The sequence below is a fragment of the Polyodon spathula genome, chromosome 3 (genome assembly GCF_017654505.1).
Source record: "Polyodon spathula isolate WHYD16114869_AA chromosome 3, ASM1765450v1, whole genome shotgun sequence".
Classification (NCBI taxonomy): Eukaryota; Metazoa; Chordata; class Actinopteri; order Acipenseriformes; family Polyodontidae; genus Polyodon; species Polyodon spathula.
The window spans coordinates 778,596-801,336 of NC_054536.1; the positions used below are offsets into that span (position 1 = coordinate 778,596).

At 46.4% G+C, this 22,741-nt stretch overlaps 1 protein-coding gene across 1 annotated transcript in view; it reads left to right on the forward strand.

The window, feature by feature from the left end:
• The window catches only part of LOC121309859 (deleted in lung and esophageal cancer protein 1-like), a 64,721-nt gene that overhangs the window by 36,806 nt on the left and 5,174 nt on the right, over positions 1 to 22,741 (forward strand). The window contains exons 3-19 of the mRNA XM_041243015.1: positions 586 to 727; positions 834 to 987; positions 1,577 to 1,687; positions 11,388 to 11,506; positions 12,180 to 12,380; positions 13,213 to 13,280; positions 13,805 to 13,956; positions 15,585 to 15,700; positions 16,051 to 16,121; positions 16,463 to 16,683; positions 17,307 to 17,456; positions 17,681 to 18,037; positions 18,162 to 18,284; positions 18,622 to 18,716; positions 18,830 to 18,926; positions 19,039 to 19,230; positions 20,507 to 20,668. Of these exons, the coding sequence (XP_041098949.1) occupies positions 958 to 987; positions 1,577 to 1,687; positions 11,388 to 11,506; positions 12,180 to 12,380; positions 13,213 to 13,280; positions 13,805 to 13,956; positions 15,585 to 15,700; positions 16,051 to 16,121; positions 16,463 to 16,683; positions 17,307 to 17,456; positions 17,681 to 18,037; positions 18,162 to 18,284; positions 18,622 to 18,716; positions 18,830 to 18,926; positions 19,039 to 19,230; positions 20,507 to 20,668 (2,265 nt within the window). The 5' untranslated portion in view covers positions 586 to 727; positions 834 to 957. The remainder of the gene's footprint in view (positions 1 to 585; positions 728 to 833; positions 988 to 1,576; positions 1,688 to 11,387; positions 11,507 to 12,179; positions 12,381 to 13,212; positions 13,281 to 13,804; positions 13,957 to 15,584; positions 15,701 to 16,050; positions 16,122 to 16,462; positions 16,684 to 17,306; positions 17,457 to 17,680; positions 18,038 to 18,161; positions 18,285 to 18,621; positions 18,717 to 18,829; positions 18,927 to 19,038; positions 19,231 to 20,506; positions 20,669 to 22,741) is intronic.

The window sequence follows — 22,741 nt, forward strand, 5'->3', positions numbered from 1 at the left end:
GTAGATAGGCATTTTTATTCCTTCCCCATCCTGTGTGCATTGCACTTAAGCAAAAACAAACACGCAAAACACGTCCACAAATAAAATTTACAAAAATAATTCTCCAAAGCTGTTAATGTTCTTGTTTACTATTCAAATGACAACAAAGTTTTAATCAGCCTATCAGTGCATCTGTACTGTTTTTCTGTGACCTGTACTGTGCAGTAGGGGGTGGGGCTAAGTTAGTGCTGCATTGTTTTGATTTAGGTTGCTAAAATTTTGTTTTCAGCATTGGAGGTCACTGCGGGACAGAGCCTGGGGCCCTCATTACAGCTTAGACACACACTTTATTGTATTATTTAATTCACCAGGATCTGATAACTGAACTAGATCAATCCATTAGTTCATTTTTCATATCCTTACCTAGATTATCTTTAGGATTTCCAGTATGCATAGTGAGTTAGATTTCTGCAAGGGTTTAGAAATGGGTTTAGAAATGTTATGGCATCATTTTCTTGAATTACAGTAGTGGGATTTTTGATGATTGTAGCACTCATCTTACCCTGTTATTCCACGCGTATTGTGTATTCTCCATGAATATTGTACAGGTGTCCCAGTTCGTGATCGACCCCTGCAGTGGAGTGCTGCCCCCTCTGGGCACCTGTAGTGTTTCAATCCTTTTCACCCCCTCCAAGTGTCAGCATTTCCAGACGGTTCTGCAGCTGAGTGTGGAAAATGGAGCAGGATGGTAAGAAACAGAATGGTGAGAATGTGATGCCTGTTAACCCTTACCCACTCTCAGTGTGGCACACAGTACCGGTTTGTAGTTAAAAAGTTGCATATTTCTTTCTCAGTCACCTAGCTGTTCAGGCTGACATCCAGAAGCCCCAGGTGTGCCTGCAAAGCTGTGAGCTGGTGTTCAAAGAGATCTATGTGGGCGTGCCAGTGTGGGGCACTGTGAATCTGCTGAACCAGACCATGCTGCCAGCCAAGTACTCCTGGGGAGAGGTGAGGCTCCACAGTCACAGAGGGTGCAACCTTTTGTATTGCATGTGCCGCTGATGCTATAAAAGATCATCACTGAGGTCGCACCATTCCTATTTATATACTTCAAACTGAGTTTAATACCGAGTTTCATGACAATTGTATAAGCGCTTCCCCCAACGGATGTGCAGACCAAGTTTCATGATGAATAATCTCCAGATGTAAGGAAAAAGGGGAAGCGTAGCATACATCAGGGATGGTAATAAGACCCCTATTGCATAGCATTTTCACCTATTCCAGGTTTTGTTGCAGGCTTGATTAGCCCCACTGTGTTTAGGTAACAAGCTCAGGGGTGTCTTGTTAAACTCATAGCAAAACCAGAAGATCAGACTGCTATGCAATGGGAGTCTTATTCCCATCCCTGCATATGGAGTGTGTACGTGGAGCCGCCTCCACTGCACCCCCATTGCAGGGTAGAGTGAGGATTCCTTCTTTCTGAAATAGATAAAAACACTCTTTATAGGCTTGTTTGTGTCCTGTAGGAAAGCTATTAAAACTAAGCCTGTAGACATGCATTTCATAGTTGTGTTATCTCCTAATGCGTGTTCCACAGTTACTAGGGAAACAGGCATCCCAGTGCTCGGCCACCGTCTTCCCATCCAGTGGGATTGTGGGTCCTAAAGAAACAGTGCAGATGAGTGTGGAGTTCACAGTTCACACTGAGGTAAGTGTCCAACGCCCCATCCTGTACACTGACTCCCGTCCTGTACATGACATGTGATCAGAGCATGCTTACAACACTGACTCCCGTCCTGTACATGACATGTGATCACAGCATGCTTACAACACTGTCTCCCGCCCTGTACATGACGTGTGATCAGAGCATGCTTACAACACTGACTCCCGTCCTGTACATGACGTGTAATCACAGCATGCTTACAACACTGACTCCCGTCCTGTACATGAAATGTGATCAGAGCATGCTTACAACACTGACTCCTGTCCTGTACATGACGTGTGATCACAGCATGCTTACAACACTGACTCCTGTCCTGTACATGACGTGTGATCAGAGCATGCTTACAACACTGACTCCCGTCCTGTACATGACGTGTGATCAGAGCATGCTTACAACACTGACTCCCGTCCTGTACATGACGTGTGATCAGAGCATGCTTACAACACTGACTCCCGTCCTGTACATGTCGTGTGATCACAGCATGCTTACAACACTGACTCCCGTCCTGTACATGACATGTGATCACAGCATGCTTACAACACTGACTCCCGTCCTGTACATGACATGTGATCACAGCATGCTTACAACACTGACTCCCGTCCTGTACATGACGTGTGATCACAGCATGCTTACAACACTGACTCCCGTCCTGTACATGACGTGTGATCACAGCATGCTTACAACACTGACTCCCGTCCTGTACATGACGTGTGATCACAGCATGCTTACAACACTGACTCTCGTCCTGTACATGACGTGTGATCACAGCATGCTTACAACACTGACTCCCGTCCTGTACATGACGTGTGATCACAGCATGCTTACAACACTGACTCCCGTCCTGTACATGACGTGTGATCACAGCATGCTTACAACACTGACTCCCGTCCTGTACATGACGTGTGATCACAGCATGCTTACAACACTGACTCCCGTCCTGTACATGACGTGTGATCACAGCATGCTTACAACACTGACTCCCGTCCTGTACATGACATGTGATCACAGCATGCTTACAACACTGACTCCCGTCCTGTACATGACATGTGATCAGAGCATGCTTACAACACTGACTCCCGTCCTGTACATGACGTGTGATCAGAGCATGCTTACAACACTGACTCCCGTCCTGTACATGACGTGTAATCACAGCATGCTTACAACACTGACTCCCGTCCTGTACATGAAATGTGATCAGAGCATGCTTACAACACTGACTCCTGTCCTGTACATGACGTGTGATCACAGCATGCTTACAACACTGACTCCCGTCCTGTACATGTCGTGTGATCACAGCATGCTTACAACACTGACTCTCGTCCTGTACATGACAGTGATCACAGCATGCTTACAACACTGACTCCTGTCCTGTACATGACGTGTGATCACAGCATGCTTACAACACTGACTCCCGTCCTGTACATGACATGTGATCACAGCATGCTTACAACACTGACTCCCGTCCTGTACATGACATGTGATCACAGCATGCTTACAACACTGTCTCCCGTCCTGTACATGACGTGTGATCAGAGCATGCTTACAACACTGACTCCCGTCCTGTACATGACGTGTAATCACAGCATGCTTACAACACTGACTCCCGTCCTGTACATGACGTGTGATCAGAGCATGCTTACAACACTGACTCCCGTCCTGTACATGACGTGTGATCACAGCATGCTTACAACACTGACTCCCGTCCTGTACATGACATGTGATCACAGCATGCTTACAACACTGACTCTCGTCCTGTACATGACATGTGATCACAGCATGCTTACAACACTGACTCCCGTCCTGTACATGACGTGTGATCAGAGCATGCTTACAACACTGACTCCCGTCCTGTACATGACGTGTGATCACAGCATGCTTACAACACTGACTCCCGTCCTGTACATGACGTGTGATCAGAGCATGCTTACAACACTGACTCCCGTCCTGTACATGACGTGTGATCAGAGCATGCTTACAACACTGACTCCCGTCCTGTACATGACGTGTGATCAGAGCATGCTTACAACACTGACTCCCGTCCTGTACATGACATGTGATCACAGCATGCTTACAACACTGACTCCCGTCCTGTACATGACGTGTGATCAGAGCATGCTTACAACACTGACTCCCGTCCTGTACATGACGTGTGATCAGAGCATGCTTACAACACTGACTCCCGTCCTGTACATGACATGTGATCACAGCATGCTTACAACACTGACTCCCGTCCTGTACATGACGTGTGATCACAGCATGCTTACAACACTGACTCTCGTCCTGTACATGACATGTGATCACAGCATGCTTACAACACTGACTCCCGTCCTGTACATGTCGTGTGATCACAGCATGCTTACAACACTGACTCCCGTCCTGTACATGTCGTGTGATCACAGCATGCTTACAACACTGACTCCCGTCCTGTACATGTCGTGTGATCACAGCATGCTTACAACACTGACTCCCGTCCTGTACATGACGTGTGATCACAGCATGCTTACAACACTGACTCCCGTCCTGTACATGACGTGTGATCACAGCATGCTTACAACACTGACTCCCGTCCTGTACATGACGTGTGATCACAGCATGCTTACAACACTGACTCTCGTCCTGTACATGACATGTGATCACAGCATGCTTACAACACTGACTCCCGTCCTGTACATGACATGTGATCACAGCATGCTTACAACACTGACTCCCGTCCTGTACATGACATGTGATCACAGCATGCTTACAACACTGACTCCCGTCCTGTACATGACATGTGATCACAGCATGCTTACAACACTGACTCCCGTCCTGTACATGTCATGTGATCACAGCATGCTTACAACACTGACTCCCGTCCTGTACATGAAATGTGATCACAGCATGCTTACAACACTGACTCCCGTCCTGTACATGACATGTGATCACAGCATGCTTACAACACTGACTCCCGTCCTGTACATGACATGTGATCACAGCATGCTTACAACACTGACTCCCGTCCTGTACATGACATGTGATCACAGCATGCTTACAACACTGACTCCCGTCCTGTACATGACATGTGATCACAGCATGCTTACAACACTGACTCCCGTCCTGTACATGACGTGTGATCAGAGCATGCTTACAACACTGACTCCCGTCCTGTACATGACGTGTGATCACAGCATGCTTACAACACTGACTCCCGTCCTGTACATGACATGTGATCACAGCATGCTTACAACACTGACTCCTGTCCTGTACATGACGTGTGATCACAGCATGCTTACAACACTGACTCCTGTCCTGTACATGTCATGTGATCACAGCATGCTTACAACACTGACTCTCGTCCTGTACATGACATGTGATCACAGCATGCTTACAACACTGACTCCCGTCCTGTACATGACATGTGATCACAGCATGCTTACAACACTGACTCCCGTCCTGTACATGAAATGTGATCAGAGCATGCTTACAACACTGACTCCCGTCCTGTACATGACATGTGATCACAGCATGCTTACAACACTGACTCCCGTCCTGTACATGACATGTGATCACAGCATGCTTACAACACTGACTCCCGTCCTGTACATGACATGTGATCACAGCATGCTTACAACACTGACTCCCGTCCTGTACATGACATGTGATCACAGCATGCTTACAACACTGACTCCCGTCCTGTACATGACATGTGATCACAGCATGCTTACAACACTGACTCCCGTCCTGTACATGACATGTGATCACAGCATGCTTACAACACTGACTCCCGTCCTGTACATGACGTGTGATCACAGCATGCTTACAACACTGACTCCCGTCCTGTACATGACATGTGATCACAGCATGCTTACAACACTGACTCCCGTCCTGTACATGACGTGTGATCACAGCATGCTTACAACACTGACTCCCGTCCTGTACATGACATGTGATCACAGCATGCTTACAACACTGACTCCCGTCCTGTACATGACATGTGATCACAGCATGCTTACAACACTGACTCCCGTCCTGTACATGACATGTGATCACAGCATGCTTACAACACTGACTCCCGTCCTGTACATGACATGTGATCACAGCATGCTTACAACACTGACTCCCGTCCTGTACATGACATGTGATCACAGCATGCTTACAACACTGACTCCCGTCCTGTACATGACATGTGATCACAGCATGCTTACAACACTGACTCCCGTCCTGTACATGACATGTGATCAGAGCATGCTTACAACACTGACTCCCGTCCTGTACATGACATGTGATCACAGCATGCTTACAACACTGACTCCCGTCCTGTACATGAAATGTGATCAGAGCATGCTTACAACACTGACTCCCGTCCTGTACATGAAATGTGATCAGAGCATGCTTACAACACTGACTCCCGTCCTGTACATGACATGTGATCAGAGCATGCTTACAACACTGACTCCCGTCCTGTACATGACGTGTGATCACAGCATGCTTACAACACTGACTCCCGTCCTGTACATGACATGTGATCAGAGCATGCTTACAACACTGACTCCCGTCCTGTACATGACATGTGATCACAGCATGCTTACAACACTGACTCTCGTCCTGTACATGACATGTGATCACAGCATGCTTACAACACTGACTCCCGTCCTGTACATGTCGTGTGATCACAGCATGCTTACAACAATGACTCCCATCCTGTACATGTCGTGTGATCACAGCATGCTTACAACACTGACTCCCGTCCTGTACATGACAGTGATCACAGCATGCTTACAACACTGACTCCCGTCCTGTACATGACATGTGATCCTGTACATGTCGTGTGATCACAGCATGCTTACAACACTGACTCCCGTCCTGTACATGACGTGTGATCACAGCATGCTTACAACACTGACTCCTGTCCTGTACATGACGTGTGATCACAGCATGCTTACAACACTGACTCCCGTCCTGTACATGACGTGTGATCACAGCATGCTTACAACACTGACTCCCGTCCTGTACATGACATGTGATCACAGCATGCTTACAACACTGACTCCCGTCCTGTACATGACATGTGATCACAGCATGCTTACAACACTGACTCCCGTCCTGTACATGACGTGTGATCACAGCATGCTTACAACACTGACTCCCGTCCTGTACATGTCGTGTGATCACAGCATGCTTACAACACTGACTCCCGTCCTGTACATGACATGTGATCACAGCATGCTTACAACACTGACTCCCGTCCTGTACATGACATGTGATCACAGCATGCTTACAACACTGACTCTCGTCCTGTACATGATATGTGATCACAGCATGCTTACAACACTGACTCCCGTCCTGTACATGAAATGTGATCACAGCATGCTTACAACACTGACTCCCGTCCTGTACATGTCATGTGATCACAGCATGCTTACAACACTGACTCCCGTCCTGTACATGACATGTGATCACAGCATGCTTACAACACTGACTCCCGTCCTGTACATGACATGTGATCACAGCATGCTTACAACACTGACTCCCGTCCTGTACATGACGTGTGATCACAGCATGCTTACAACACTGACTCCCGTCCTGTACATGACATGTGATCACAGCATGCTTACAACACTGACTCCCGTCCTGTACATGACATGTGATCACAGCATGCTTACAACACTGACTCTCGTCCTGTACATGAAATGTGATCAGAGCATGCTTACAACACTGACTCCCGTCCTGTACATGAAATGTGATCAGAGCATGCTTACAACACTGACTCCCGTCCTGTACATGAAATGTGATCAGAGCATGCTTACAACACTGACTCCCGTCCTGTACATGACATGTGATCACAGCATGCTTACAACACTGACTCCCGTCCTGTACATGTCATGTGATCACAGCATGCTTACAACACTGACTCCCGTCCTGTACATGACATGTGATCACAGCATGCTTACAACACTGACTCCCGTCCTGTACATGACATGTGATCACAGCATGCTTACAACACTGACTCCCGTCCTGTACATGACATGTGATCACAGCATGCTTACAACACTGACTCCCGTCCTGTACATGACATGTGATCACAGCATGCTTACAACACTGACTCCCGTCCTGTACATGAAATGTGATCAGAGCATGCTTACAACACTGACTCCCGTCCTGTACATGACATGTGATCACAGCATGCTTACAACACTGACTCCCGTCCTGTACATGACATGTGATCAGTCGAGCATGCTTACAACACTGACAGCATGCTTACAACACTGACTCCCGTCCTGTACATGACATGTGATCACAGCATGCTGACTCCCATCCTGTAGATGACATGTGATCACAGCATGCTTACAACACTGACTCCCGTCCTGTACATGACATGTGATCACAGCATGCTTACAACACTGACTCCCGTCCTGTACATGACATGTGATCACAGCATGCTTACAACACTGACTCCCGTCCTGTACATGACATGTGATCACAGCATGCTTACAACACTGACTCCCGTCCTGTACATGACATGTGATCACAGCATGCTTACAACACTGACTCCCGTCCTGTACATGACATGTGATCACAGCATGCTTACAACACTGACTCCCGTCCTGTACATGACATGTGATCACAGCATGCTTACAACACTGACTCCCGTCCTGTACATGACATGTGATCACAGCATGCTTACAACACTGACTCCCGTCCTGTACATGACATGTGATCACAGCATGCTTACAACACTGACTCCCGTCCTGTACATGACATGTGATCACAGCATGCTTACAACACTGACTCCCGTCCTGTACATGACGTGTGATCACAGCATGCTTACAACACTGACTCCCGTCCTGTACATGACGTGTGATCACAGCATGCTTACAACACTGACTCCCGTCCTGTACATGACATGTGATCACAGCATGCTTACAACACTGACTCCCGTCCTGTACATGACATGTGATCACAGCATGCTTACAACACTGACTCCCGTCCTGTACATGTCGTGTGATCACAGCATGCTTACAACACTGACTCCCGTCCTGTACATGACATGTGATCACAGCATGCTTACAACACTGACTCCCGTCCTGTACATGACATGTGATCACAGCATGCTTACAACACTGACTCCCGTCCTGTACATGACATGTGATCACAGCATGCTTACAACACTGACTCCCGTCCTGTACATGACATGTGATCACAGCATGCTTACAACACTGACTCCCGTCCTGTACATGACATGTGATCACAGCATGCTTACAACACTGACTCCCGTCCTGTACATGACATGTGATCACAGCATGCTTACAACACTGACTCCCGTCCTGTACATGACATGTGATCACAGCATGCTTACAACACTGACTCCCGTCCTGTACATGACATGTGATCACAGCATGCTTACAACACTGACTCCCGTCCTGTACATGAAATGTGATCAGAGCATGCTTACAACACTGACTCCCGTCCTGTACATGACATGTGATCAGAGCATGCTTACAACACTGACTCCCGTCCTGTACATGACATGTGATCACAGCATGCTTACAACACTGACTCCCGTCCTGTACATGACATGTGATCAGAGCATGCTTACAACACTGACTCCCGTCCTGTACATGACATGTGATCAGATCACAGCATGCTTACAACACTGACTCCCGTCCTGTACATGACATGTGATCACAGCATGCTTACAACACTGACTCCCGTCCTGTACATGACATGTGATCACAGCATGCTTACAACACTGACTCCCGTCCTGTACATGACATGTGATGTGATCACATGCATGTGATCACAGCATGCTTACAACACTGACTCCCGTCCTGTACATGACATGTGATCACAGCATGCTTACAACACTGACTCCCGTCCTGTACATGACATGTGATCACAGCATGCTTACAACACTGACTCCCGTCCTGTACATGACATGTGATCACAGCATGCTTACAACACTGACTCCCGTCCTGTACATGACATGTGATCACAGCATGCTTACAACACTGACTCCCGTCCTGTACATGACATGTGATCACAGCATGCTTACAACACTGACTCCCGTCCTGTACATGACATGTGATCACAGCATGCTTACAACACTGACTCCCGTCCTGTACATGACATGTGATCACAGCATGCTTACAACACTGACTCCCGTCCTGTACATGACATGTGATCACAGCATGCTTACAACACTGACTCCCGTCCTGTACATGACATGTGATCACAGCATGCTTACAACACTGACTCCCGTCCTGTACATGACATGTGATCACAGCATGCTTACAACACTGACTCCCGTCCTGTACATGACATGTGATCACAGCATGCTTACAACACTGACTCCCGTCCTGTACATGACATGTGATCACAGCATGCTTACAACACTGACTCCCGTCCTGTACATGACATGTGATCACAGCATGCTTACAACACTGACTCCCGTCCTGTACATGACATGTGATCACAGCATGCTTACAACACTGACTCCCGTCCTGTACATGAAATGTGATCACAGCATGCTTACAACACTGACTCCCGTCCTGTACATGACGTGTGATCAGAGCATGCTTACAACACTGACTCCCGTCCTGTACATGCACAGCATGCTTACAACACTGACTCCCGTCCTGTACATGAAATGTGATCACAGCATGCTTACAACACTGACTCCCGTCCTGTACATGACATGTGATCACAGCATGCTTACAACACTGACTCCCGTCCTGTACATGACATGTGATCACAGCATGCTTACAACACTGACTCCCGTCCTGTACATGACGTGTGATCACAGCATGCTTACAACACTGACTCCCGTCCTGTACATGACATGTGATCACAGCATGCTTACAACACTGACTCCCGTCCTGTACATGACGTGTGATCACAGCATGCTTACAACACTGACTCCCGTCCTGTACATGACATGTGATCACAGCATGCTTACAACACTGACTCCCGTCCTGTACATGTCATGTGATCACAGCATGCTTACAACACTGACTCCCGTCCTGTACATGACATGTGATCACAGCATGCTTACAACACTGACTCCCGTCCTGTACATGACATGTGATCAGAGCATGCTTACAACACTGACTCCCGTCCTGTACATGACATGTGATCACAGCATGCTTACAACACTGACTCCCGTCCTGTACATGACATGTGATCAGAGCATGCTTACAACACTGACTCCCGTCCTCCTGTACATGTCATGTGATCACAGCATGCTTACAACACTGACTCCCGTCCTGTACATGTCATGTGATCACAGCATGCTTACAACACTGACTCCCGTCCTGTACATGACATGTGATCAGAGCATGCTTACAACACTGACTCCCGTCCTGTACATGACATGTGATCACAGCATGCTTACAACACTGACTCCCGTCCTGTACATGTCATGTGATCACAGCATGCTTACAACACTGACTCCCGTCCTGTACATGACATGTGATCACAGCATGCTTACAACACTGACTCCCGTCCTGTACATGACAGTGATCACAGCATGCTTACAACACTGACTCCCGTCCTGTACATGACAGTGATCACAGCATGCTTACAACACTGACTCCCATCCTGTACATGACAGTGATCACAGCATGCTTACAACACTGACTCCCGTCCTGTACATGTCATGTGATCACAGCATGCTTACACCACTGACACGCCTGCCTTTCTTCTGCAGAGTGAACTGACAGACGCTGCTCTATTGTGTTCAGTGACCAGCATGGAAGAGCCTCTTGTTCTGGAAATTTTTGCAAAAGCCAGCGGTCTCCACGTCACGTTCTCTGTACCATCTGACAGGTAACATTTGGTTTGGATGTATTGTGTATGATCAGAATCATCTTTCAGTACAGTATTTGTGTACACTGTCCTATCCACTTCAGATTTCTGTTCCATTCTTCAGCCCTAGTGTAACCTCCTGGGACAGATTTCTGTAATTTCCATCGGCACATTTAGATTTCCTATATGCTTGTGTTTCTTTGGCTTGAGGTCTCTTCTTGTAATTCTAAGAGTGCACCTCGTCATTTTCCATGTATTACAAGGCTGGTCCCTGAAACAGTAATCTTTTAACTGTCTTTTAAAGACCAGTCCACAACAGGTTTAAACAGGTCAAGTGAAGCACTTTAGCACTCCAATTAAATAATGAGATACCTAGCTTTAACAAAGACATGGACTGGAAGAGACTGTTGTAGCGTTTGTCAAGCCTAATCATTTTTTTTGATGTTAAAGATATGGAGGAGTTATGAGTGAATAGATTAATAAAAATGCATTTTTGCAGTTAGATGTTTTAATAAGGTGTATGATTTTCATTAAAGTTGTAATGCAAGTCTACTCATCCAGTAAATAGTAAACAACAATTATGTAAAGCAAGGCTTTCTGCTTTCTGTCTTTGCCAGCTGTATTGTACTGTGCAGGTATATGGTACAGTGCAGTACATTGTGTGTAACTTTTAAAAACCTCTACTTTTACACAGCCCTGAACTGGAGTGTCAGGATCCTTCTAAACTGCTGTTAGATTTTGGAACCCAGCTGTTAAACAGCAAGGTGAAACAGCAGCTGATAATCACGAACCACACAGCGATCCCCGCCCCATTCTCAGTGGAGGCAGAGTATTTCTGTGGGTGCCTCCCCACACCACCAGCAGACTCAGCCGGGAGCTCTCGCATTGCACTCAGGTAAGATCCTTGTACTGTAACTAGATAAGCCAGCCCACTGCCTCTCTGCTTGCCACACATTGATACCACTAGCTGTCAGAGCACAAGTCCTTGGCCACTTTTATCAAAGCTGTTTACTCTGGGGTACAATTGGCAATGTTCCAAAACCTGTAAAAAAACATTTAGGTGGACTTCAGAAACCCTACATTGACCCTTCTGGGTGCTTTCTTAGTACTGTTGTAAACAAGCACCTTTTATTTTGCTCTCACTTTAATAATGGAAAGCTTTGATAAATCTATGCCGCTGCAAAGCCCACTGGGTGGTCAACAAAGCAAGGCTCTACCACAAATATTGGTCTGTTTGTATTGGTCTGTAATTGAGTCCAGACCCGATTGTATGTTCAGAGCTTCATGTTTAGCGGGCAGTGTTGGAGAACACTCAGGTAAGGACGTACTGATCGTGTGAGCTACAGTGAGTATTGATCATCTTCTCTGAACACTCAAGTAAGCACGTACTGATCGTGTGAGCTACAGTGAGTATTGATCATCTTCTCTGAACACTCAGGTAAGCACGTACTGATCGTGTGAGCTACAGTGAGTATTGATCATCTTCTCTGAACACTCAGGTAAGCACGTACTGATCGTGTGAGCTACAGTGAGTATTGATCATCTTCTCTGAACACTCAGGTAAGCACGTACTGATCGTGTGAGCTACAGTGAGTATTGATCATCTTCGCTGAACACTCAGGTAAGCATGTACTGATCATGTGAGCTACAGTGAGTATTCTGAGTCTTCTATACTTGTATTCATTAATAAACCTCACTTTTACTTTTTCTGTGTTTTTTTTTTTCAGGACCTCTCTAGTGAGAAAACCATTAAGTAATATCCTTGCAAGCAAAGTGGAAAGCAGAAGACAGCAGGGTAAAGACAAGCCACGTCCTCAGATACTGATATAACCTGCGTTTGAAATACCATTTGAATCTGCTATGGTATTGCCGAGTGGCCTGTGCAATGTAATTAACAGGGGGGCACACACCTTATCAATAAACAGACCTGATCACTGTGTACCATCGACACCAACTGCTGCACTGCTGGATTGCAAAAGAAAAGCTGACGTCAGTGTGTGCAGTACAATCTTCTTTCTATTTCTTGAGACCCGAACAATAATCTCACATGCACCTGACGTCACCTTTTTTTTTATGCAGTTGGTAATATTTCCGTTGTATTTTCTTTAATCACACTCAATTACAAACTATACATAGCTGCAATATGTCTAGTAGATCAACTGTTTGGATACTTCCCAAAACAGGCTGCCCATGATTTCATAACACAAGCTGTCATGTGATTACAGGCACTTCTGTTTTTATGGTTGTATGAAGCAGTGCTTTTGTTGAAAGGGAGCAGGTGTTTCAGGTGTCATGTTATTTTCTGTTGTTCCCTGACAGAGCTTGAGGCTGCTTTACTCTCCCATGGAAAGGGAGCTGTGTTCTTTATTGAGCCGTCTACCGGGACTCTGGGTCCATTCCAGAAGCAGACCATAGAGATCACTGCAATCGCCAACATGTGGGGAGAATACTGGGATAATCTCATCTGCAGGGTGTGTACTGGATTGCTTTATATAAGCTGAGATCAGGGGTTCATCTGCAGGGTGTGTACTGGATTGCTTTATATAAGCAGAGATCAGGGGTTCATCTGCAGGGTGTGTACTGGATTGCTTTATATAAGCTGAGATCAGGGGTTCATCTGCAGGGTGTGTACTGGATTGCTTTATATAAGCAGAGATCAGGGGTTCATCTGCAGGGTGTGTACTGGATTGCTTTATATAAGCAGAGATCAGGGGTTCATCTGCAGGGTGTGTACTGGATTGCTTTATATAAGCTGAGATCAGGGGTTCGTCTGCAGGGTGTGTACTGGATTGCTTTATATAAGCTGAGATTTCATCTGCAGGGTGTGTACTGGATTGCTTTATATAAGCAGAGATCAGGGGTTCATCTGCAGGGTGTGTACTGGATTGCTTTATATAAGCAGAGATCAGAGGTTCGTCTGCAGGGTGTGTACTGGATTGCTTTATATAAGCAGAGATCAGGGGTTCATCTGCAGGGTGTGTACTGGATTGCTTTATATAAGCAGAGATCAGAGGTTCATCTGCAGGGTGTGTACTGTTGCTTTATATAAGCAGATCAGGTTCATCTGCAGGGTGTGTACTGGATTGCTTTATATAAGCAGAGATCAGAGGTTCGTCTGCAGGGTGTGTACTGGATTGCTTTATATAAGCAGAGATCAGAGGTTCGTCTGCAGGGTGTGTACTGGATTGCTTTATATAAGCAGAGATCAGGGGTTCGTCTGCAGGGTGTGTACTGGATTGCTTTATATAAGCAGAGATCAGGGGTTCGTCTGCAGGGTGTGTACTGGATTGCTTTATATAAGCAGAGATCGGGGGATCCCAGATCTGGTACCTTTTTTGTCGGACAGGTGAGAATGATATCGTTTGCAAATTATGTTTTTGTTTAAAAACAAAACAAAAAACAAAACTCTATATACATGCCATGTACAATAAAAAACATATTCATGAATAGCGGTCTTAACAACAGCAGTGCCGTCCTGTTCAGCAGGGTAGTCGCTCTGCCTCTGGTATTATTCAGACTTGAAGATTGTGTTAAAACATGGTTAGGCAGAGGTGGGCATGCAGCTACTGACACCAACAATACAGCACAAAACCCTCCCGATCCACAAGCACATGAGAACTTGAAGCATATATGGGAGATGCTATAAATCAAGAGCAGTACATTAGAACTAGAAACAAAAATGCCATCCCTCTTCCTTAATGATGAGATCTGATATCTTTTGTGTTTCCAAACAAACCCCTGCTGGAGGTAATAGTGCCCCCTCAGTGATCCACTCTGTCCTGCTGGGCGCATTTCATTGTAAGATGGTTTTCACAGCTTGTTATCCCAACAAGTAACACGTATACCTTTAACACGGATAGAGGATCCACGTCTTGGTTCATCACTTTATATATATGTGTGTGCATGCATATATATATATATATATATATATATATATATATATATATATATATATATATATATATAATATATATAATATATATATATATATATTATTTATTTTTTTTATTAATAACACACACGCGCATGCACACACGCACACACACAGTATCACCTCTGACATTTCAGCCTTTTAAACCGTTTTGATTTTCCATACCAGGCAGGGGAGCTGGATCCTGTGACCATCCCAGTGCAGATCTCTGTGAAGGGCTGCCCGCTCTACTTCCAGATGACGGGGCCACAGAGGGACAGTCACAGCCATGGGCCAATACTGAGGTACTGTATATTAGAGTGTGCAAAAACAGGGAACACTGCAAAAACGCACCAGCAACAGTTCCTGAGATGCACTCCATTGTGGATTGGTGATAAACGTAGGGTAGGATGCATGAGAGCTACAGTTTGAGATAAGGAGCTGAATTGCTAGATTTCAGTTTCCAATGGACACCAGTGAGTTATTGGGGAGGGTCGGGCCTCCACTTTTGCATGCTTGACATGGAATGACTGCATAGTCAGTGGTGCAGTCCGTGAAATGTATTGTGAAATGCATCAAGATTAAAGAAGTGAAACATTTGAATTGAAAGAACATACTGTAACACCAAAGTGTTAACAGCACCTTCCTCTTTCAGGTTCGGGACTCATATATCTGGAGGAGACACCGTCTCACGATCTTTAAGAATCAACAACCCAAGCCCTTACAGTAAGCAACCAACACCTACGTTTGAGCTGCAGCAGTGTAAACTTGTTCTACAGAACTTCGCATTGCCATGAATGAACATGATGAGAACAATGGGAGTGCCAAATGCATGTACAGTAGTATGAGTCTGCTTTACCGGCGATGTCATGCCATCTAATTTTCTCTTGCATTTTACCTGTGAGTGAAAAATAAAATGTAAAACAGTAGAGAATATCAGTGAGAATTACTTAATCAGCACTCAGAATGATTGTTTAATAGCTTTTGCAAGCTTTCCTGATAATCTGATTAGATTAGCCCCAGTACCCCATCAGAGTGCACAGCTTGGTTGATTCTGTTGTGCTCAGCTATCCGCATGGACTGGGAGACTTTGAACCAGGAGAAGGGGGACTCGAAACTCGTGGATCTGCTGGTCTCGTACGGCGATGCCTTCCCTCTGAAAGATGCAGACGGGAACGAGGTCATCGGAGGGAGAGTTGGTTCCTGCGAGAGCAGGAAGCAGAAGTGGGACTGGGACACCCTGCCCAGCACTGCAGGGACCTCCTCCTCTTCAATGAGGACTGACTGTGTAAGAAAAGCATACAGTGAGGTTAATAACAAGGTGATCCGCCTTACTCAACAAGGCTTGAACTTTGCATGCACTGAATATTGTTTAATAATGTCACCTACAGCACTTGCCAGGAACAAGAATATGTCTTGGGTTAAACAAATCTATATTATTAGTATATCCCTGAAGGTACAGTAGTGGTAAGTTGGTTTGCATCTACTGGAGTCTCCCCTTGCTTTCTTGGCTGCAAAGAGAGAGTCTTTCCAGTCAGAAATCCTCCTAACACAAGCTCAGCCACTCTGCTTTCCTAACACTGTGAGACAGGAGACTAGAGCCAGTATTTCCTCTGCAGGAGACTCTGTCCAGTACACAGCATTGGGAATGGATCAACATGGGATGAGAGAACTGCTCTCTAGTGTTGTATCGTTAGAGTTTCAAAGTGAACTTGTGAATATGTTCAACTTGTTACCAGCCTTTAATCAGCTGCAGACAGTTATTTCTTATTAACTTTTACACATGCTTTAAGGAAGTGAGCCATTTACTTTGGGGAGGCTAACATTGACAGCACTGCTCTGTGGGATACAGTCGTGGCAATCCAGCACATTTCATGAGTAACAAGCAATCACAGTACATCTTTCCCTCAGGAGGAGGAGGAGGAGGAGGAGGAGGAGGGAGAGGAAGATGAGCTCGAGGATGTAAATAAAGCTCCGTTGAAGAAGATAATCTCTGTCAACCTGCAAGCTCATGAGGGCACCGTCTCTGACTATCCCTACTGCATCACTCCCAGACAGATAGTAAGTAGCATCTGTTGATAAATGTTTGGACTGGTGAAAACATATTCTTGGTACATTTTTGGCCAACATTCTGAGCTTGTAACTCCACCCCCCCACCCCCCACTTCAAACCCCTGTAATCAGACTAGTTTTGCACTGTACCTCGACACAGAACCAGCACGCAAAGCCTGTTACTGCAGCCAAACGAGAACCAGCTTCGCAGAGCCTGTTACTGCAGCCAACCAGAACCAGCACGCAGAGCCTGTTACTGCAGCCAGAACCAGAACCAGCACGCAGAGCCTGTTACTGCAGCCGGAACCAGAACCAGCACGCAGAGCCTGTTACTGCAGCCGGAACCAGAACCAGCACGCAGAGCCTGTTACTGCAGCCGGAACCAGAACCAGCACGCAGAGCCTGTTACTGCAGCCGGAACCAGAACCAGCACGCAGAGCCTGTTACTGCAGCCGGAACCAGAACCAGCACGCAGCCTGTTACTGCAGCCGGAACCAGAACCAGCATGCAGAGGCTGTTATCAGCTGGGAGAACTCCTCAAATGTTTTGGTGGTGGATGGGATTGAGATGACAACTTTACTTGTTCACTTTGTATATTCACTTTATATTTGTATATTTGCTTTAGCTTTTTTGTTGTTAAGAAATAAAGATGTCCCATTTTGTGAATAGTCCTGTTTGTGATCAACTCCAGTGTTCTGTTAATTTGTTATTCCAGCTTGTTCCAGGAGGGGGCAGTGCTACTCTACATGTGTCCTTCACTCCCTTGACCCTGTCGGAGATAGTGAGTGAAACCGAGTGTGCCGGATTCGCCCTGGGCTTCCTGAGCCTGGACAGCAAGGTACAAACAGGGAATTCACAGAATGTGCATTAATATGCTGGTCTGATGTTAAAGAGACACGTCTGTGTGTCTGAGGCACACGAAGTTGAATATTGCTGCACTTGAAATTGAACAATGTATGTGCAGTTTTGATAGGGTTACTACTTGACTCCACATACACTAGGACAGTTGGAGACAGTTCAGGCTTGTCAACTCACACGGCAATGCATTCTGGTACATGTTCCTGTCTCAGGTACCTTTCACAGCAGGACTCCACTTACCACCAGACTCCTAGTGTTCATGGATTTATATGGATTGATATGGTGCATAGGGTAACCCTGTGCTTGTCTGTAATCAGGTTGCTGGCTGCATTCCTGGGAAGGTGGAGCGTGCACAAGGCTATGAGCTGGAGCCCCTGAGGCTGGACCTTCATGCCTTTGTGAAACCTGCCTTGTGAGTGAAAGGGCTATTTTAACACAACGGGAGGCACAGCTCGTTAAAGTGGAAAAGCTGCAGTAACATCAAAAACCATTAACAGGCTCAGTAACTCTTTCTGTATTCTTCAGGTTAACACTGGAGCTTGAAGACGAGGAGGAGGAGGAGGAAGGGCTGGTGTTTTATGCCTCCGCCAGTGATCTGATTCAAAGAGATCCGCACACAAAGGCGAGCATGGCTGCCCCTGCTTTCCATTCATGGAGTCAATTTGTTTGTTTGCACTTTCAGGTTAACCTGTTAACAGTCAGATAACGTTTCCGAACTCGTTCCTTCCCTCCAGATCCTGCTGCAATCCGTGACGACTCGCAGGCTGAGGCTGCTCAACAGCACAGAGACGCCTCTGTACTTCAGGCTGCTGGTGCCGGAGCCCTTCAGCGTGTTACACGTGGAGCCCAGGGCCAGTATGGAGACTTCACACAGTGACAGGGTGGAGGAGGGGGGGCTTGTCCTGCACCCCCAGCACAGCATGCAGGTCTCAGTATATCTGTACAGGATTGTAGGAAAGCGCAGTGGAAATATTCAGACTGTGGATTCGTCAGGCTGGCTTACACTTCAGCCATGTAAGCGTCGTTGAGGGGGATTTCTAGTCTTCAGTCATGCGACTGTCTGGAGATCCAAGAGAGACCGGTAGCTCCAGTTAACTGTTTTCAACTCTAGCTGGTCGTGTTGCACAAGCGAAGTATGAAGCAGCCTTTAGTTGGAGCTTTAGAATCAGTAAAAGTATATGCAAAAGCACTAGAACTCTTTGCTTCATCTTCTAATACTAGCAGTGTTTTTAAAGTCACTGACTTTCTCTAGGGGAGCTCTTGTCCAATGGGATTCCAGATGGAGAATGTTAGCTAAGTATTCATGTTCTGTCCATTAAAAGAGAGCAAACAGTACTCTACAAATCATTTGTCTTACCTCTTATAAGCATTCATTCATTCATGATACACACATATTTTAAATACAGAATACTCATATAATGTTTCTTCTTGGAACATGTTGTGATGGTCACATGGTCAGATTGGAATTAGTCTCACCTGCAGCACATGAAGTGATGAGGTACAGGCTGAGGAATCAGCAGCGACTTAGCTAGCCTGTCTTTGAAGTGTGTTTGTGTGCAGTGTGTGTGTGCATGCGTGCGTGCGTGTGTGTGTGCAGTGTGTGTATATTTTAAAGTATAAAATACAAGCAAAGAACCAAGACAAAAGGGGCACCAGTGATAATAGTGAGTGCTAATAAGAGGATATAAAATAGATTTTAAAGCCTTGATGGGCAGACAAGGTAGATGACATTCTCAGTTCATACTGATACCCACACACAGCAGTATTTGCTGCAGCATTATATAGATTGTGGTATAAACATGTATTCAGATGTAACAGGGAGGAGGCTGGGTGCAAACCAGCGACCCCACGCTCCCCAAGCGAGCGTCCTAACCACAATGTAAAAGAGCCGGGCTCAGCGCTCATGATTATAGAGCTTTTAACCTCATCTCATCTCACCGACGGGACAGAATCCGCCATAGCAGTGGATCACACAACACTGCCCATTACACAGACCACTGATCCTTTAGCGTTGGCAAGCAGCTTTATCACTGGTAAAGCATTTCTTCTGGGATAAGGAACTTTGCCACTGACTGGCTAATATCCTAAATACCTACTGCTGCTTCTCCAGTGGAAGTGGAAAGCATTTACTATTAGGCAGGAATGAAAATCAAAACAACAAATACAGGATTGTAATAAAAATGTTTTGTCTGCAACGTCCAGGTGACAGTGGCATTCCAAACCTCTCTGACTCTGCTGACCTATCAGAACCAGCCAGAGAATCAGCTTCCTCGAGGGGCAGAGATCATCCAGTCTGAAAGAGGAGAAAGAAAACTGCGTTTCAGCCAGCAGCTCGTAGTGGAGTACAGCAACAAGAGTGCACAGGTACAGCAAGAACCACTCTGTCCACAGGACCAGGCTTCTCTTTGCAACAGGACCAGGCTTCCCATTGCAACAGCAGAAGCTTCTCACTGTAACATGAGCCAGGCTTCTCATTGTAAAAGCAGAGGCTTCTCATTGTATCAGGAGCCAGGCTTCATTGTAACAGCAGAGGCTTCTCACTGCAACAGAAGCCAGGCTTCATTGTAACAGCAGAGGCTTCTCATTGTATCAGGAGCCAGGCTTCTCATTGCAACAGAAGCCAGGCTTCATTGTAACAGCAGAGGCTTCTCATTGCAACAGGAGCCAGGCTTCATTGTAACAGCAGAGGCTTCTCATTGTATCAGGAGCCAGGCTTCTCATTGCAACAGCAGAGGCTTCTCATTGCAACAGCAGAGGCTTCTCACTGTAACATGAGCCAGGCTTCTCATTGTAACAGCAGAGGCTTCTCATTGTATCAGGAGCCAGGCTTCATTGTAACAGCAGAGGCTTCTCATTGCAACAGAAGCCAGGCTTCATTGTAACAGCAGAGGCTTCTCATTGCAACAGGAGCCAGGCTTCTCATTGCAACAGCAGAGGCTTCTCATTGTAACAGCAGAGGCTTCTCATTGTAACAGAAGCCAGGCTTCATTGTAACAGCAGAGGCTTCTCATTGTAACAGCAGAGGCTTCTCATTGTAACAGAAGAGGCTTCTCATTGTAACAGGAGCCAGGCTTCTCATTGTAACAGCAGAGGCTTCTCATTGCAACAGGAGCCAGGCTTCTCATTGCAACAGGAGCCGGGCTTCATTGTAACAGCAGAGGCTTCTCATTGTATCAGGAGCCAGGCTTCTCATTGCAACAGGAGCCAGGCTTCATTGTAACAGCAGAAGCTTTTCATTGCAACAGGAGCCAGGCTTCTCATTGCAACAGCAGAGGCATCTCATTGTAACAGGAGCCAGGCTTCTCATTGCAACAGCAGAGGCTTCTCATTGTATCAGGAGCCAGGCTTCTCATTGCAACAGCAGAGGCATCTCATTGTAACAGGAGCCAGGCTTCTCATTGTAACAGGAGCCAGGCTTCATTGTAACAGCAGAGGCTTCTCATTGTAACAGGAGCCAGGCTTCTCAATGCAACAGGGCCAGGCTTCTCATTGCAACAGGAGCCAGGCTTCATTGTAACAGCAGAGGCTTCTCATTGTAACAGGAGCCAGGCTTCATTGTAACAGCAGAGGCATCTCATTGTAACAGGAGCCAGGCTTCATTGTAACAGCAGAGGCTTCTCATTGTAACAGGAGCCAGGCTTCTCATTGCAACAGCAGAGGCTTCTCATTGTAACAGGAGCCAGGCTTCTCATTGTAACAGCAGAGGCTTCTCATTGCAACAGGAGCCAGGCTTCTCATTGCAACAGCAGAGGCATCTCATTGTAACAGGAGCCAGGCTTCTCAATGCAACAGGGCCAGGCTTCTCATTGCAACAGGAGCCAGGCTTCATTGTAACAGCAGAGGCTTCTCATTGCAACAGGAGCCAGGCTTCATTGTAACAGCAGAGGCATCTCATTGTAACAGGAGCCAGGCTTCTCATTGCAACAGGGCCAGGCTTCTCATTGCAACAGGAGCCAGGCTTCTCATTGCAACAGCAGAGGCATCTCATTGTAACAGCAGAGGCTTCTCATTGCAACAGCAGAGGCTTCTCATTGTAACAGGAGCCAGGCTTCTCAATGCAACAGGGCCAGGCTTCTCATTGCAACAGGAGCCAGGCTTCATTGTAACAGCAGAGGCTTCTCATTGTAACAGGAGCCAGGCTTCTCATTGCAACAGCAGAGGCTTCTCATTGTAACAGGAGCCAGGCTTCTCATTGCAACAGCAGAGGCATCTCATTGTAACAGGAGCCAGGCTTCTCAATGCAACAGGGCCAGGTTTCTCATTGCAACAGGAGCCAGGCTTCTCATTGCAACAGCAGAGGCATCTCATTGTAACAGCAGAGGCTTCTCATTGTAACAGCAGAGGCTTCTCATTGCAACAGCAGAGGCTTCTCATTGTATCAGGAGCCAGGCTTCTCATTGCAACAGCAGAGGCATCTCATTGTAACAGGAGCCAGGC